This window comes from Bos javanicus, chromosome 17 (genome assembly GCF_032452875.1).
Source record: "Bos javanicus breed banteng chromosome 17, ARS-OSU_banteng_1.0, whole genome shotgun sequence".
Classification (NCBI taxonomy): Eukaryota; Metazoa; Chordata; class Mammalia; order Artiodactyla; family Bovidae; genus Bos; species Bos javanicus.
In genome coordinates, this window is record NC_083884.1 from 40,789,865 (window position 1) to 40,806,261 (window position 16,397).

Below are 16,397 nucleotides of genomic sequence, written 5' to 3' on the forward strand. Positions count from 1 at the left end.
ATAGACACAGACAGGATAAACGCGCGTACTGGTTAAATTCTGCAGGGGAAGCCTGGGGAGATGTCCTTAAAAGCTTTAGAGAGGCAAGTTTATGCACAGAAAGGAACTTCCATAGAATGGCTCATAAATTTATATTCCTCTAAGTAGTAATACTAGCTAAAAAAAAGCCAGGCTTGACTAAGTATATTTAAACATTGACTGAGCTACAATCAGCGTCCTCAGCTCTGTGCTGTGTGCTACAGGGACATATGATGTTCCCTGCACGCAAGGTATAATCTGGTCATGTCTGGTTAATTAGAAAACCAGCTGGTAGAATGTTGTCAGTGGCATAAAGACCAAACAAAGAAACAGTAAGTGCAGGGGCTGGGGGGAGGGGTGTGCCCACTTGGGGCTCAGCAAAACTGTCAAGGTAGCATTTGAACTGGGTGGGGAAAAGCAAACAGAATTTGGACAAAAGTAATTTTGAGGGAGGGACTAGAAAGAGAAAAGTCTTAGGACGTAGCATGGTGACTACAGTTCATGCTGTATTGCATATTTGAAAGTTGCTAAGACAATAGGTCTTATATGTTCTCGTGATAGGAAAAAAACATTTTTGTGACTACATGAGCTGACACATGTTAACTACATTTATTGCGACTGCCTCACAATATTCATGAATAGCAAATCACGATGTACACCTGAAACTAATAAAATGTTATATACGAATTATACCTTAATTTTTTGGCCATGAGGCATGTGGGATCTTAGTTCCCTGACCAGGGATAGAACCCACACCTCTTGCACTGGAAGCATGGAGCCTTAACTACAGGACTACGAGGGAAGTTCCTCAATGTTTTTAATTACAAAAAAAGAAAGAAGAAAAGTCTTAAGAGAGAGATGTAGATTTCCCAGGCCCCTTTGGCAAATACTAGCCTAAAATATCCCCTCAATCACTGTCTCCTGAGCATTATGACTGGGGTATTCAGCTGCACCTCAAGTTCATGTGCAAAAACAAACATACACATTGCTTTTTTCAAGTCATTTCTCCACTTGCATTAATTATGCTACCATTTGCCCGGGTTACTTAGGCTCAAACCCTACACGTAATGTTATATGTTACTCCTTTTTAAGAATTACTTACTCTTTTTGTTGACAATTCCTTGTCCCTTTCACATCATTTCCCTATTTCTCTGAAACATGCCTCAAGCACATTCCTCCATGCATACCAGTCAGGTCCCCCTGGAAACTACGTGCAGAGAACGCAGTGCAAGACAGATAAGCCCATAATTACTTGCAAACTTTGATGCCTGATCTCAGCCTTAAATCCTGGGAAGCTGGACTGCGCCAGGCTCGGAACCACACAAGAGCTGATGGAGAAAACCAGCTGTGTGGATCTCAGGGCCTAAACCAATGTAGGTCAGTGACCTCTTCCTCTGACCCCAAAAGGCCACATGGGAATTAATCTGATGGTGAGGAAAGACCCTTACTGAGAATGTCAGCCAGCAAAAAAAAAAAAAAAAAAACTATGAAGCCTGCTTGTCCCAGTGTTCAGGGCAGAGGTGGTCAAGGCCCCACAGCTCAGATATTTCTAGGATAAGAAGAAAAGGTGAATCTTCTGAGCAGAGGGGTGATAACTGACAGTTTTAACAATATTTTGGATTTGTTCAGATGGGGAGGAGCAATCCTGTTATTTTATCCTCAAGGATAACTGTGCCCACCCCCAACAGTACCTCTGAGTCCTGGAGCCCAAGGGCTCTCCACACAAAGGTTTCTAAAACATGGGGAGAGAGCGGAGGTCTAACACAGGACGGACAGCAAGACTTCCCTCCAGGATGCTACCTACCATAGTCTGCTGATTGGGCCATAACAATCCTTATAATCCAGTGCTCATTTTGAACCTTGCTGTTAAAACAGCTACCAAACACGCTAGCGGTCAAGGCAAGCTTCGGCCAACTCACGTGGCTACCGCTGTGTTAAACACAATATTGACTTTTATGGTCCAGGCTGTAAAACTCCATTCTCGCTGCAGCAATCGGAGCAGCAGGCGGTCATCAGCTGGGAGAACAAAGTCCAGCATCACCTGGGTGGGAACTAGGTGGCTTGGAAGAAGGAAGACAGGATGCTGAACAGGCTGTGAACTGCGGGTGGGCTGCATCTCCAGGCACCAGGTAGCCTGTAACAGTGTCAGCTGGAGGAGGCAGAGGGTGTGGGTTTTTGAAACTAAGATCCTCACCACCTTCACCACCACTGAAATTAGGGTCAGTACTTAGCACTTCAGTTAGGTGAGATTATAGACAACTGGAAGCTTTCCCTTCGTCTAGTTTCCGAGACAAATGCCTCTCTCTTTCCCCTTGTCCATCCCTTTTCTGTTTGTAAAAATCTAACTCGTGTTCAAATGCAATCTCCTCTCCTTGGCACAGGTCTGAAATTTTAGGAAACTGTTCAGCTCTTCACAAAACTTGGAAAACCACTTAGGGGAAAAAAAGGAACTCCTGGGCTATGAAAAGAGATAACTGGGAGTGGGAGGGGGGAGGAGAAGGCAGAGCACAGAGGATTTTAAGACCATGAAAATACCCTGTATGATGTTACAAGGATGGAAACGTGTCATTACACATTTGTCCAAACTCACAGAGCATACAACACCAAGAATGAACCTGAAAGTTAACTAAGGACTTTGTGATGACGGTGTGTGGAGGTAGGTTGGCCCTTGGTAAAAAAAAAAAAAAAAAAAGCACCATTCGAGTAAAGGGGAAAACTCTGGACCTTCCTCTCAGTTTTACTGTAAACCTAAAACTACTCTTAAAAAAGTCTTTACTTTAAAAGGGGGATGGTGTGGCTCCCTGATTGTCTTGTGGTTAAGAATCCACTTGCCAATACAGAGGACATGTGTGTGATCCTTGGTCCACCAAGATCCCACATACTGTGGGGCAACTAAGCCCACGCACCCTGAAGCCCGTCTCCTCCTCAACAAAGCAGCCACCCCGGTGAGAAGTCCACACACCAAAATAGAGCAGTCCCGGTCACTGGTCACTGCAACTACAGAAAGCCATAAGAAGCAATGAAGACCCAAGCACAGCCAAAAATAAACAAATAAATCTTAAAAACAAAACAAAAAAAAAAAACTGTGTAACAGATTCTTAAGAGTTTAAAAAAAGAGAGAGTGAACTCCCTACACGTATGGATTCTGCCACGAGCTGGGAGGGGAACCATAAAGGGGAACTGTGACATTACCAGCTTGTATCCATTTGGTTCTTCCGTTCAGAGATGAGAAGCCTGGAGTTGGGGATGCGGGGGAGACTAAGGAATATCACACAAAGTAACACTGCACTGATCTGCATGCGGCACCAAAATTTAAGCGAAAGTATTTGTGCTGGGTTGCTTCACCCACTGCTGTTCACACCTGCAGTGGCTCCCCAGTGCTTTCGGGGAAGGAACACCACCTCCTGATGAAGACAAGCCACCTGCCACTTCCCCACAGTCTGGACATCACCCAGAGTCGGGATTAACACAAGGAAGAAGCTGGAGGAGCTGGAAGCAGAGGCAGGCAACACTGGACTCTGAGAGTGACAAGACCTGCTGTGAATGGGAGGCCTGACAGGTGCTAAGTGTTGTGCAGCAGGTGTAACTGACGTGCGCTCTCTAGTCCTCAGGACCTTGCGAGAAAAGCCATCTTACATTCATTTTACTGAAGAAAAAACTAAGACAGGTGTGCCCTACGATGTAAGTGGGGGGAGCTGGCTTTGAACTCAAGAAAACAAATCCACAACGGATTCCCTACTCTTTCTATTAACCCTCCAAGTACAGACTGAGGACCTCCACTTATTCTTTGGGGCCACCGAAATTTAAAACTGAACATGTATATAATGCTTGCAAGGCCTTGCACATTCTGGCCAGTGGATCCTGCCTCCCGGAAGCACTCTAACTTCAAAGAATCTGATCCATTCGCTAACCCAGGAACACTGCCGAGGTGACGCACCTCCAGCCTCTCCAGCCCTGAGTCCTACCCCTCAGGTCTTAACTCCTGGGTGAAGCCGCCTCTAAGCAGCCAGACTAAAGAGCCCTCAGTCCTACCTGCCATCTGAACAGGACAGTACACTTGGTCCTGCTCTACTCACTGCTTTGTACCACCAGTTAGCTCTTAAACTTGGTATCTATCATTGCACAGTTAAACGGGAAGCTCCCTAGAAATATTAGACCTCACACTTCCTTATAAACCTCTTAGGAACTTCAAATATTAACCTGTAAAGAAGGAATACAGACCATGTACTGAATTGGGTTTTAAATTCCCAGGGCCACTAGTTAACCAGACATTGATCTCCAGCAAGCCTCAGTTTTTATCTGTAGATTATTACAATTTTATATTTACAAATTAGCTAATAAAATACCCACTGTCAAAGGGTAACTGCAAGAGGATGTAAGCAAAGACCAGGCAGCCCGGCGTCTAGCGCACAGGAAATGGTCCCTCCTCCACAGACACTGGGGGCTCCTCGAACACTCCAGAGAAGCAGCTACTTACAGGCGTCTTAAAAGACTGCAGACACACCACTTACACAGATAGTCCATAGTTAATGAGGTTTAGAATACGAAAACATATTTTTAAAACCACAAATGGCTATTTGCATTATAAAAGAATTTTTCTTAATTTTTATTTATTGCCCATGCTATAATAGTAAAGGAATTTTTTAAAAAGAATATTTACCTACAAGGTCATTACCCCATCACATCAACTCTTGTATTTTTCTGTTTTTCTTCCAGTCCTTGATCATACATTTATGTATTTTATTAGTATATTCACATTGTAGGAACCAACTGATTCTGAGATTTTTATTTACCATATCTAATATTTGATTATGTTATTAATTATAACATTTTATATGTATATATAAGTATATCATTATTTATGTATATTATGTAGCATGTGTTATAATCAACATGATATATATTTAGTATTTTATGTATTTGTTGATATACTAAATATGCATTAATATATTTTATATATTGTATTAAAATACTTAATTTAATTATATTAATAAAGTCCCCATAATCATTTAATCATAATATCCTATGAAGCTAACATCACAATTTAGCTACTTTCCAGCTGTTAGACAAGTATAATTCTTTTTAGATTTTTATCATTCTAAGAATCATGCTTAAAGAACATCTCCAGGTACGGAAGTTTTTTTTGGTTTTTCTTTTTAACACCTTCACGCAGAGAACATTTTTCTTTTAAATCATTCGAGCCCCAAAATACAAGCTAGACAGGGGGTCAATAACTCCCCTGTAAAAGGTACAGTCCACCCACGGGCACGGTTTCTTCAGGGCACTTTCAATCACCTCCACCAGCCAGCCGCTATAGTGTTACACACAGTTTACACGGCTAGGCGCGTAGGCAGGTGCAGCATCTCCGGAGAGTGATTTGGCAGAAATTCCACCCTGGATCCTAACCCTAGAAAGATACTTGAGCTTCTGCATAAACATCTTCTGACCAGGATGTTCACCATCTCTAATAAAAAAAAAAAAAAAGACTGAAAACAATCTAAACATTCATCAATAGAGGGCTGTGTACTTGACTGCACACTAAAGGTACCCAAGTAGGATGTTCATAAAGACAGACCATAGACAACCAGGGTTAATGAAACTGGAATCTCGGAGAATGCTCTGGGCGTTTAAATCTTTCTGGGGTCCTGTGATGTCCAGCCAGACTGGAGAACCACTGGGTTAAATAAAGTCTTCTACATGCATTCAGTCAGCGGAAACTAGGCAGGTATCAGCAACATGCTGGACGGTGTGTATACCAACTACCATTTCTGGGAATGAAAGGTGATGTTTTTTCTTGTGTCTGCACAGCATATTTCCAGAAGGATAAACTAAAAGAAACTGGTATAATTAGGGTAGCCTGGACTTCCCTGTGGCTCAGTGGTAAAGAATCCACCTGCCAGTGTAGGAGACACGGGTGTGATTCCTGGTCTGGGAAGATTCCGCATGCCAAGGACCAACTAAGCCCGTGTGCCACAGCTACTGAGCCTGTGCAACTGGAGCCCAGGAATCTGCACACACTGAGCCCACATGCTGCAACTACTGAATCCAGAGCACCCTGGAGCCCGTGCTCTGCAACAAGAAAAGTCACACAATGAGAAGCCCACGCACTACAATGAAGAGCAGCCCCTGCTTGCTACAACTAGAGAAAACCCATGCAGCAACAAACACCCAGCACAGCCAAAAATAAAAAGAAATAAAAGTATAGAAAATAATAAGGGTAGCCTTTGGAAAGAGAGATTAGGGGTGTGAAGTGAGAAACTTGTATTTCAATGTATACCATTTTATACTGTTTGATTTTTAATCAGGTGCATTTAAAAGTTAACCTTGAACACAATCGTAATTTAATCTGTGAGCTGTTTCTCAGGAGCTCGTGGCACTAAGTGGCACGCAGTGTTCCAGGTCAGGGCTGACCTGTTCCAGGTCAGGGTGTTCCTAGGGTCTCCACGGGGCCCTGCACACACGGAAGGGACCAGGCAGCTTTCCTGGCCCTCTGCGGGATCATGCGGCCCTGGCAACCAGTGCACCAGCCTAAAGCAAACAGCACTGCCTGCTAAGCCAGGGAAATGTTTGCTCGTGGCTTCCCTCCCCACTCACCGAGGCCATTGCCAATGACACATCAGTTTGGGCCATCTCTTCCTAAAGGGCATGCCAGGTTTATAAACCCATTTTAAATGAGTTTTTCAGCTGGAAACATCATGCATGGAATGCAAAGAAGATGCCATCTTTTTTTCTAAAGCACTTACTTCCTGCAGCCTGCAAACACCATCTCTGAGGATTTAGAATACCAACACTGTTTTTAGAATTAAGTTCCCCAGTGGCTCAGTGGTAAAGAATCCACCTGCAATGCAGAAGACGCAGGAGACTCAGGTTCCATCCCTGGGTTGGGGAGACCCCTTGGAGGAAGGGATGGCAACCCACTCCAGTATTTTTCTCTGGAGAATCCCAGGGACAGAGGGTCCTGGTGGGCTATAGTCCACAGGTTCACAAAGAGTCAGACATGACTGAAGTGACTGAGCACACGTGCTGTATCTTCTGTTCAAAGAGCCACTTAGCTAATTTCATTCTATAATGTATTTCAGTTTTACCAAGCCACACAAAAATTCAATAATGCTAAATAGCATAGGATAGTTTTATAGCAAACAGTTTGCTAGTAATTTCAGAGGTTTACAGATATTATTAAATACTTTTCCTATAGGCTGCTTTCAACAGCTATGAAATTTCATAACTAAGTCTCAGATGTATTACTTAAGTGTCATTTTGATCATTTTATTTATTTATTTTTAGTTTTGGCTGCACTGGGTCTTCACTGCTACACAGACTTTCTCTAGTTGTGGTGAGCGGGGGCTACACTCTAGCTGCAGTGTGGGATTCTCACTGTCAAGGCTTCTCTCGTGGAGCATGGGCTCCAGGGTGCACAGGCTTCGGCAGTTGTGGTACATGGGCTCAGCAGCGGTCCCTGGGCTCTAGAGAGCAGGCTCAATAGTTCTGGTGCATAGGCTTAGTTGCTCCGTGGCACGTGGGATCTTCCCAGATCCAGGATCAAATCCATGTCTCTTGCATTGGCAGGCAGATTCTTTACCGCTGAGCCACTAGGGAAGTCCCTTAAGTGTCTTTTTTATGTTTCTTTGTTTTTTAAGGAGTGGGCATGTCCCTTTAGAGTATCTACCTCATTATTTTTATATCAGAAAAAGAATTCGTTCATATTAATGGAAAGAAGGAAACCACATTGTCTATAACAAGATTCCTTTGACAAATGACAAAATGCATATCAGAAACATCAAGAAAAAAACAACATAGTCTATCAAGAGATCAGGTTCTGGAATACCAGAGAATCTTTAAGGATCGTCTGCTTGCAAAAGTCTCATTCATTCATTCCTCTAACAAGCATTTAAGTACAACTTCCTGCCAGGCCCTGTACTAAGCACTACAGCTGGGAAAGGAGGGCTAGAAGAATTCCCATATCTAACCACTACATGGATGTTTTCTTGTTTCATTCAATTACTCAAATGTATGCTTAAATTGGCTAAACGATATTTTTGTTACTATTTCTCAATCCTGTTTTAGAAGAGAACTTGAGTAAATGAGGATAGTCAAATAAGAGCTAGATGAAATCAAACACACTAATGTCTTTCCAATACTCCAAAGGTTTCAACCATATGACAGAACAAAACACTCAGTTTTCTGGGTACACCCAGGGAAAGATGGTTGGCAATCTGAGGTAAATGTAAGGTGTTAAAGGCAGAACTGATTAGACTGGTGATTTTGCTGCTTCTTCCTAACACATCCTAAATCAACACCTGTTTCATCTCTGAGGAATATGCAGGTTAACATCTAACTTGTCTCCAACTTGTGAAGAAACACAGTTGCCATGACAACTGAACAAAAAGTTTAGTGAGCAAAATTCACCAATGAAATGCAAAAATCCAAATTCCATCTAACTGACATACGTGTACTTGTAAGCAAATGCTAGTTTTCTGTTTGTTAAACCATCAAAATAAATGAAAATATGTTCTGTGAAAAGTTCCATGGATACAACATTTAAACACACACATTTTTGTCACAGTAGGTCACAATTAAATAAAACGAAACAGTGATTGTTTGACAAGTAAATCTCAGCAGTGTAGCATTTAGCATTACAGGGTTTCAAGTGCACTTTCTTCAAGGAAAACCAGATACTTCTAAAGTTAGTATATTTCTTGGGTTGTGCTAAATTGTCAAGTAAATTCATGTATATATTCCATTTCTACTGATATCCATTACTGATATCCCCAATTTCCCAGATCTAATGCCTAATGATCTGAGGTTGAACTGATGTAACAATAATAGAAATAAAGTGCCCAATAAATGTAATGTGCTTGAATCATCCCCAAACCATCCCATACTCCCCTGGTCCATGGAAGAACTGTCTTCTATGAATCCCATCCCTGGGGTCAAAAAGGTTGGGGATGGCTGGATTACACAATGTAACCTAGGGTATATTCAAATAAATGGACTATCAATTTCTCTAGAAAAATCCTTCTATCATCAACACACAGTTTACTTAGGCTGTCCACATGTGACGGATGTGTGGTTACATTATTAATATCCAACATACAATTATCCTCACTAGAAACTCAGCTGAGGTTCCCACCAGATATGCAGGTTTCCCCTCAACCCCCATCAGCTCTGGGGGATGAATTTCTACTGCCCCAGTGACCACTCTGCAGGAACTGGTGGTCATTTTCAAGTAGATATCCATAAATAATCAGACACTAGTGGTCACTGATTTAAAGGTGTATTTTCTCAAAAACAGAAATGCTCTTATATGATGATGAAAATGTCTTAAGTGTGGTGATAAAATCATCTTCATAAAGCAGGCACCTATCTCTTCATAACACAACACTGGGTGCAAATTCCAGAGCACGATCTACATATGAAGCAAGATTCAGGGACAAATAACTAGAAAAATATTCCAAACGTATCTATGAATGAAAAGCACATAGTTAAAGAGAGAGAAACATGATAGCGGGGGATCCAGACTCACACTAATACTGAAATCTCATGTAACAGAAAGCACCTGCCATCTAACACATACCCAAAACATCATAGTATTAATGGTTGCATTTATTGCACTTAATATATTGTGTTATTTCGGCACAAACATAGAGTGCAGTAAGAAATAGCATGATGTGTGAGATGGCACATTGTCCTTCCCAGGAGTCCATCACAGAGGCGGCTGGACATTTCCGGCTGAACACAGAGGGACAGCAGCCCACCCCCTTGCACCCCCATCCTGCCCCCACCCCATACGCTGCAAAAGAGTGTCTGTGTGGCCTGAGCGGTGAGTCATGGATGTTCCACTTGCAGACAGGGTGGGGTTGAGGGAAGTCACCATTACATGCCCAGTTAGCTGGAAAAGTCCATCCTGTTTTTCCTCTTTTACATAATAATCATTTCTCACAAACCTGAGATAAGAAGAACACTTGGTAAGTAGGAACACACCAGATATTTTAGCATTTTTATCCACAAAGGGAAAGACTGACTTTTACAGCCAAGGATGTGATCTCATGGTGCAGGCCTGATCGTTCATGCCAGCAAGGGACTCGGACAATCAGGATAAAACATGTGTTCTTTTGTGCCCACACCAAGAAAAACAGTGTCTGGGGAAATCGCACAGCACCAGTTCTCAAATCAGATTCACCCACCAGGAGTTCACACCAACAGCCAGATCATTTCAGGAGCACAAGGACAATCTTTTACGACTTCCTTTGCCAAGGAAAAACAACTGCAGGGGCTTCCTTAGGCTGATCTGATGGGCAGACCATGGGAAATACATTCCAAATCCACGGTGGCAGAAATCAGCCCCTCTTTACCTCCACCCTCTGTGCTTTAAAAGACCGCGTGACCAGCCCATCTCTTGAGACCACCTGCTAAGTCAAATGACAACATGTAACACAACCATTTCACATTCAGAACTTAAAACTGTAATACGTCTCTCAGCTTTAAAAACATCCAATCCCAGCCCCTTAAACTTACTCAAGCTTCCCCCAAATCTAAAAAGTTGTGTTACCTTTTTCCAAACACACTTCAAATAAATCTTAGTTAGATCTCTCTTAATCCAGGTGATCACCTGGGGACCTGGCTGCAGCTCCTGAGCCTGGTGGACACCATGCTGGCTGAGGTTGGGGGAGGCAGGAAACTTGCCCCACTAGTAAAAACTGTGCACACAAATATCGCCTTCAATTATCAAGTTCACCAATTAAACTGTCCTCCTAAGGATCATCAAGAACTTAGGTGTTAAGTTTATTAAAATTCACAGCATATTAGTCTTAATAACAGGAACTACCAGTTATTGTAGCAAAGAAGAGAAAATCTATAAAGACTTTTTATACAAATTGGGTTTCTCAGCAAATCTTACACTTAATCCCTACCTCACAATGGTAAATACCCCAGAGCGTACTTAACATTTAAAATAACTTAAATCACAAAAGTAACACAAATTCATTAGGGCAAAACCCAAAATACCAACCAAATGTAAAACAGAGAAGAATCAAATAAAAATTTCACCCACTGCTTGACCGCTGCAGTTAAAATCCTGGTAGCAGGGCTGCTCACCCTCTTCCCACGTGCGTGGTCCCACGCCTACCTTCAATATCATTCACAAGTTTATATTGTTTTTACTTTTTCTAGAGAACACCTTTGCATGTGCACATACACACACATGTACACATATAAATACACATGTACATGTATATGTACACAGAGTCAAAAAATAAAGATTTGGCAGTTGCAGAGTGCCATCCGCCATCCAGTTGTATCACTTTACCTAACAAATTTTTCCTTTCCACTTAAATAAGATTTTATTCTTGATAGGAAAAACTTGCAAATAATTCTGAAAAACATACCACACTCCTAAAGCCAATCCTGACTGTCCAGCCACCTTCATCCAAATCTGATGAGGGTCTTAGCACTCCTCTGAAAATTCAATCTGTTTCATGACCAACACCATCGAGGTGAAAAAGAGAAGTAATAACAAGTTGCTTCAGCTCTGTCTCAAGTATCCCAACTAAGTAAAGGAGAAATCAGCCTCTGAAAAACAGCTCAGTTTTTGAAAAGCCTCAATATGAGTGATACTAAATTCCATGAGTTAAGAGGCCCTTGGTAATACTTAAAATCATTCTGTACTGCATTTTACTCTTTTCACAAGATTTTCAAATATATTACTTTCAAATATATTACCTCCCTATCGCAACCTTATTACACGGGAAGGATCCAATCACCTTACTTACAAATGACAAAAACTGAGGCCCAGAGAAACGGAGAGACACGCGGGTCTGTGCACACACATGGTGGCACAAAGCGGGATGAAACTGATGGCCTCCTTGACTGGTCCTCCAGGTGATTTGAACGGAACCCACCTTATGAGCTAGACTCTGACCCCAAATTCTTAACACCCTCCAGGGCCCAGCTCAGGACCAGGAGATGCGGTGGGGTGGGTGTACTGACGAATCGCATGATTTATGTGTCACGTGTCTTATTAAAAAGATCATTAAAAATGTGGTGTAGTGGAGCTAGCTGTGTTTTTTCCAGAATATTCCTCCCTTACCCCAGGAAAATCTAGTTAGATGCTAGCGTCCTGGGAGCTGGTGGGCGGGCGGGGGGAAGCCCTCCTGCTAGAGGGAAGAGTAACTCCTGGCCTGGCCCTCAGTCACAGCGAGGATGAGAACAGTGTGTCCTCAGTGAGGTACTTAACACAAGAGTGTGCTCCTTATCAGCGTCTGAATTATCTTCCTGTTACAGTTTCCAATGTGTTCTCTGCTGCTGATGCATGTCGGTGTAGGATCTGCTGTCCTTAGATGTCCTACCCTGGTATGTACAGGTGGAGCTCAAAGTCACACACCCACGAGCTAAGCATCAGACCCTCTCAGATAACGATAAGTGGATTAAATTATACTAACCCTGGAGCAGGTGACTTAAACGTGGAAGACGTGGATTAGCACGAACTAGGCAATGTGACTTCAAATATTCAGGACTGGAGGGGTGTGGGGGTGGGGTCTCTCCCCAGCACTTAAACAGTCAGTGGCCAAGCGGCTGAGATGCTCTCCTGACCCCTCACGTCCCAGGTGACACACATACTTCCTTCATCTACCTGGTCCCAAATAAGACACTGGATAACCCATGATCTTTTCCACCTCCATCTTACACACACATCTGAGGCGGAAACTGGTCCGCTAATTTACCAGAGACATTTAAAAATAAGATAAAATTTCAAACTTGAAGAAGACATGAAAGAAGTTGGTGGACACATCTTGGCTTTCAAAAGTTCCTAAAATGAACATGCTGACCTGAGATGCAAGGCAACCAGGAACCCAATTCTATTTCTTATTTGAGCTGCCAGACACATAACCTCATTCTGTTCTAATTTATCCTTCTGGAAAAAATTCAAAAGCGTGTGTGTGTGTGTGTGTGAATTAGTTAAAAGTGAAAGCAAAAAGAAGAATTCTTTCAAATTTCAAGACCATAATGCAACTTTATAACTTTAAATGGAGCTTATACTTCACAAAAACCATAATCATAATTCCTTCTCTCAAACTTATAAATTCAATCTCTTCTGATTCTTTTCCTGTTTTCCTAGCAAGCTCTTTCCTCAAAGCTATGAAATGGGCTTCCTGTCAAGATCCTCAAAGAAATACACGTAAGAAGGAATCTCAAATGTGATGATTCTTTGCCCAGGAAGTACAAAGATCTGAAAAAGACCTGCAAGGTAAGCTACTTACCCTGGTCCTCAAAGTTCCTGTCTAATAAGTTCCAGAGAACCGGAGGGACATAAAGACGGCTGGGAGGTCAGGGATGTGGTGAGGCCCAGGGTTAACAGAGCACTATCCAGGGCAAGACCGCGGAGGAGTAAGGAAAAGTTTAAAATAACTAGCGAAGTCCATCACTGCAAGAAGATATAGAAAACCTCTAAAACAAAAATATGTATATATATAAACTGGATCTTATTTTTACTTAGGTTTTTCCCCAAATACATAGCAATCTATGATACAAAACTGCCCCCAAAGCCTACCTGAATCTTCCTTTCCTTCTCAAGATCTACAAGTTACCTCCTGTAATTAAATGCACTGAAAAACACTAAATTCACATTAGGCATGCTAGAGTTTTAAGGTAAGGTTTACACCTTAACTTCTGGAAATCTATACAACCACAGAGCCCCCAAGGGCAGCTCATCACCCCTCTGAGGTACCCGTTCCCCTGAAAGCACAAGCCATGTCCTATTTGGCTAAATCTTATACAGGGCAGGACTGGGACATTTTCCAGGAGGCTTTCCCAGGATGGCTTCACAGCATCTGAGAGTTAAGTCAGGTGACAAAGCAGGAGGAAAGACTCTCCCTGGCGCCCCGGGTCAATGTGACGTGTCATGGTTGATTTGTCCTCATCTTCCTGAGTCTTTACTTCATCTTTTCCAAGGTGAGCCCACAGCAGACACACTGCTGAAGGGTCCTGGGATCACCAATTCTCTCCAACACATTTACCTACAAAACTTGCAGAAAATCCTAAAGCAGTCAACAAAGACAAAACCCATAACCAGTCCTTGGCCCAATTTTGTGTTCTTCACTAGACACTGACAGGAAGTCAGAACACTACACTGAAAATGTTCCCACCAAGTTAGAATCAGTTTCCCTAATATGGCCAGGGCCTAAATATAGCCACAGTATTTTTTTGGTTCAAAATACACTCCATTGCAGTTGTGGATGGAGGGAAACACTGGTGGGCAAGTGAGCAGAGAGCATGGCAAACCATGGCCAGGCATTTGGGGCTCTCACACCCTAGACAACGGCTGCTCAAGCAAAGATAGCTGTAACTCATGCCCTGTTCCCTCCAGGCTTTGTCTCCCCACCCCCCACCAAGTCTGGGTTACTGGAGGAAGAGAAGAAATTACACACCCTGAGCCTGAAGTAATTCTACCGTTCCCAGAAGCAACAGAGCATCACTAGGACCCACAGCAGTGAAAGGCGCAGAATGCCCTACTCGAATTTTAACGATTCAGTTCACCTGCAGAACACGGGAGAATTTAACGAAGGTGTGTCAAGTCTTCACAATTTACCTTCCAAACAACAGCACACACCCACACACACACCACAGACACTAAATACTGGTAATATTCACATAACTGCAACCAGGAGCTTTGTATGCTTTCAGTGAGTGGAATTTAAGAAAAACAAAATCTAGAGCATAAAACTTAGTCCAAAATGTATTCAAAGTTTCACTTAAAACTTTTAAAAGGCTTATTACACTAAGTCTAGACCTAGTGCACAGAGAGGAAGACTTTAAACTCTTTTTGCAAGACATTTTAGCCGAAAAGTGTCAGGATTGGAAGTAGATGCTCACTAAAATACTTGCTAGAAAACAACAGTTAAGGGGAAAGAAATGAACTTCTCAACGTAAGCGTGCTGAAAGGCAATATAAAAAGGCCTCTTTTAAAAGAGCCCTTGAAAGCAGACGAGCCTAGAGATTTCAGACTGGACTGTCTGGTCACACAGCTCGAGTGAAATGCAAGTTCAGACACCAGACAAGCTGCTCGGTTCTCTGCGACTTTACGTCTGCCCGGCTGTAAAATGGGAATTATGGTCTTAGCCGCCGCACAAGGTTGTCGGGGAAACGAACCAGAGAAATCAACCTAAGGCACCCAAGATGCCAGCGCGCCCCCCGGGCGAGTGGCGCGTCTCCGGGGGCGCGTGTTGGTAGGGCAGGTCCGAGCACACACACGCCCCAGCTTTGTTAGCCCCCCTCCCTCGGCCACTTCCTAGAGCATCTCGGGCCCCTCACACACCACGCCGGGTCCCCACGACGGGGATACGACACGCTCCCATCCACGCGTCCGAGAACCGGTCCCCTGCTCAGGGAGAAGGAGGGTGCCGCGCTCGTGCCGCCGCGCGCTTCCAAGTTCAGAGCAGAGTCACGGACACAATAGGGCCGAAGCGGCGCCCCGGCCCCCACCGCGGCCCCCAGACCACCGGGCGGCACCGTGGGAGTCCCGGCAACCGCGAGCGGGAAGGGGGCCCGTGACCGTGCGGACCAGGGCCTGCGGTGCCGGAGGCGGGGGCTTCGTGGCCGGCGGCAGCGGCCTGGGAGACCCCGTCCCCTTTTCCTTTCCCCCATCCCCTTCCCCTCCGCCCCCTGCCCGCCTGTCTCCGGCCCCTCACCTGAAGGCTGGCCCCTCCCGGGGCGCCCGGCCCGGGGCAGTCGCCGCCGCGGAGCCGCCGCCGCCCTTCCTGTTGAAGAGCCTCTGCAGCAGGGTCGGGGCCATGGCGCTGCGGCTCCGCTGCGGCTGCGGCTCCGCGGCCTTGGCCCGGCTCAGCGCGCGGCCGGGGGCGGCGGCGGGGCCATCGCGGCGCGGGGAGCTGTGCTCGGCGCCGGGACCGCCGGCCGGTCATATGACGGGGCTGGCCCGCCGCCGCCGCGCGCTGACAGTTCTCCCTGCGGGAGGAGCCGCCGCCGGCGCGGGAGGAGCGCGGGAGGAGCGCAGCCGCCGCGCGGCAGCCATTGGCCCCGGGACCCCGCCCGGCCCCGGAACCGGGGGGCGGGGGCCGGGGACCGGGGGAGGGGCGCGGGAGGCGGGGGTCTCGGGGGTGGGTGGGGGCGCGGCGCTTAAAGGGGCCGGGGCGGCGCGGGGCCGGGGGGGATGTGGGAGGCGGGAGCCTCCACGGGGTGGGGCACGACGCTTAAAGGGGACCCAGCGGGGGAGGAGCGCAGCGCTGAAGTGGGAGAGGGGGACAGTCGGGTGGCGGCTCAGGTGGGCCGGGAAGGTCGAGGCAGGGGCGCAGGGGGCGGGGCCGGGGGCGGGGCCCGGAGTGGAGGCGGGTTGGTGGTAGTGGCGCTCTGGGGGGGCGGGGCCGCGG

General features: G+C 45.2%; 1 protein-coding gene across 3 annotated transcripts in view; it reads right to left on the reverse strand.

Moving 5' to 3' along the window:
• Positions 1-15,909, reverse strand: part of FNIP2 (folliculin interacting protein 2) — a 128,118-nt gene extending 112,209 nt beyond the window's left edge. For 2 of the 3 annotated variants that reach the window (XM_061384310.1, XM_061384306.1), the window contains exon 1: positions 15,702-15,909. In XM_061384310.1, coding sequence (XP_061240294.1) covers positions 15,702-15,805 — 104 coding nt within the window. In that variant the 5' untranslated portion in view covers positions 15,806-15,909. The remainder of the gene's footprint in view (positions 1-15,701) is intronic. The other variant, XM_061384313.1, reaches the window with a different exon arrangement.
• Between the last annotated feature and the right edge of the window lie 488 nt (positions 15,910-16,397).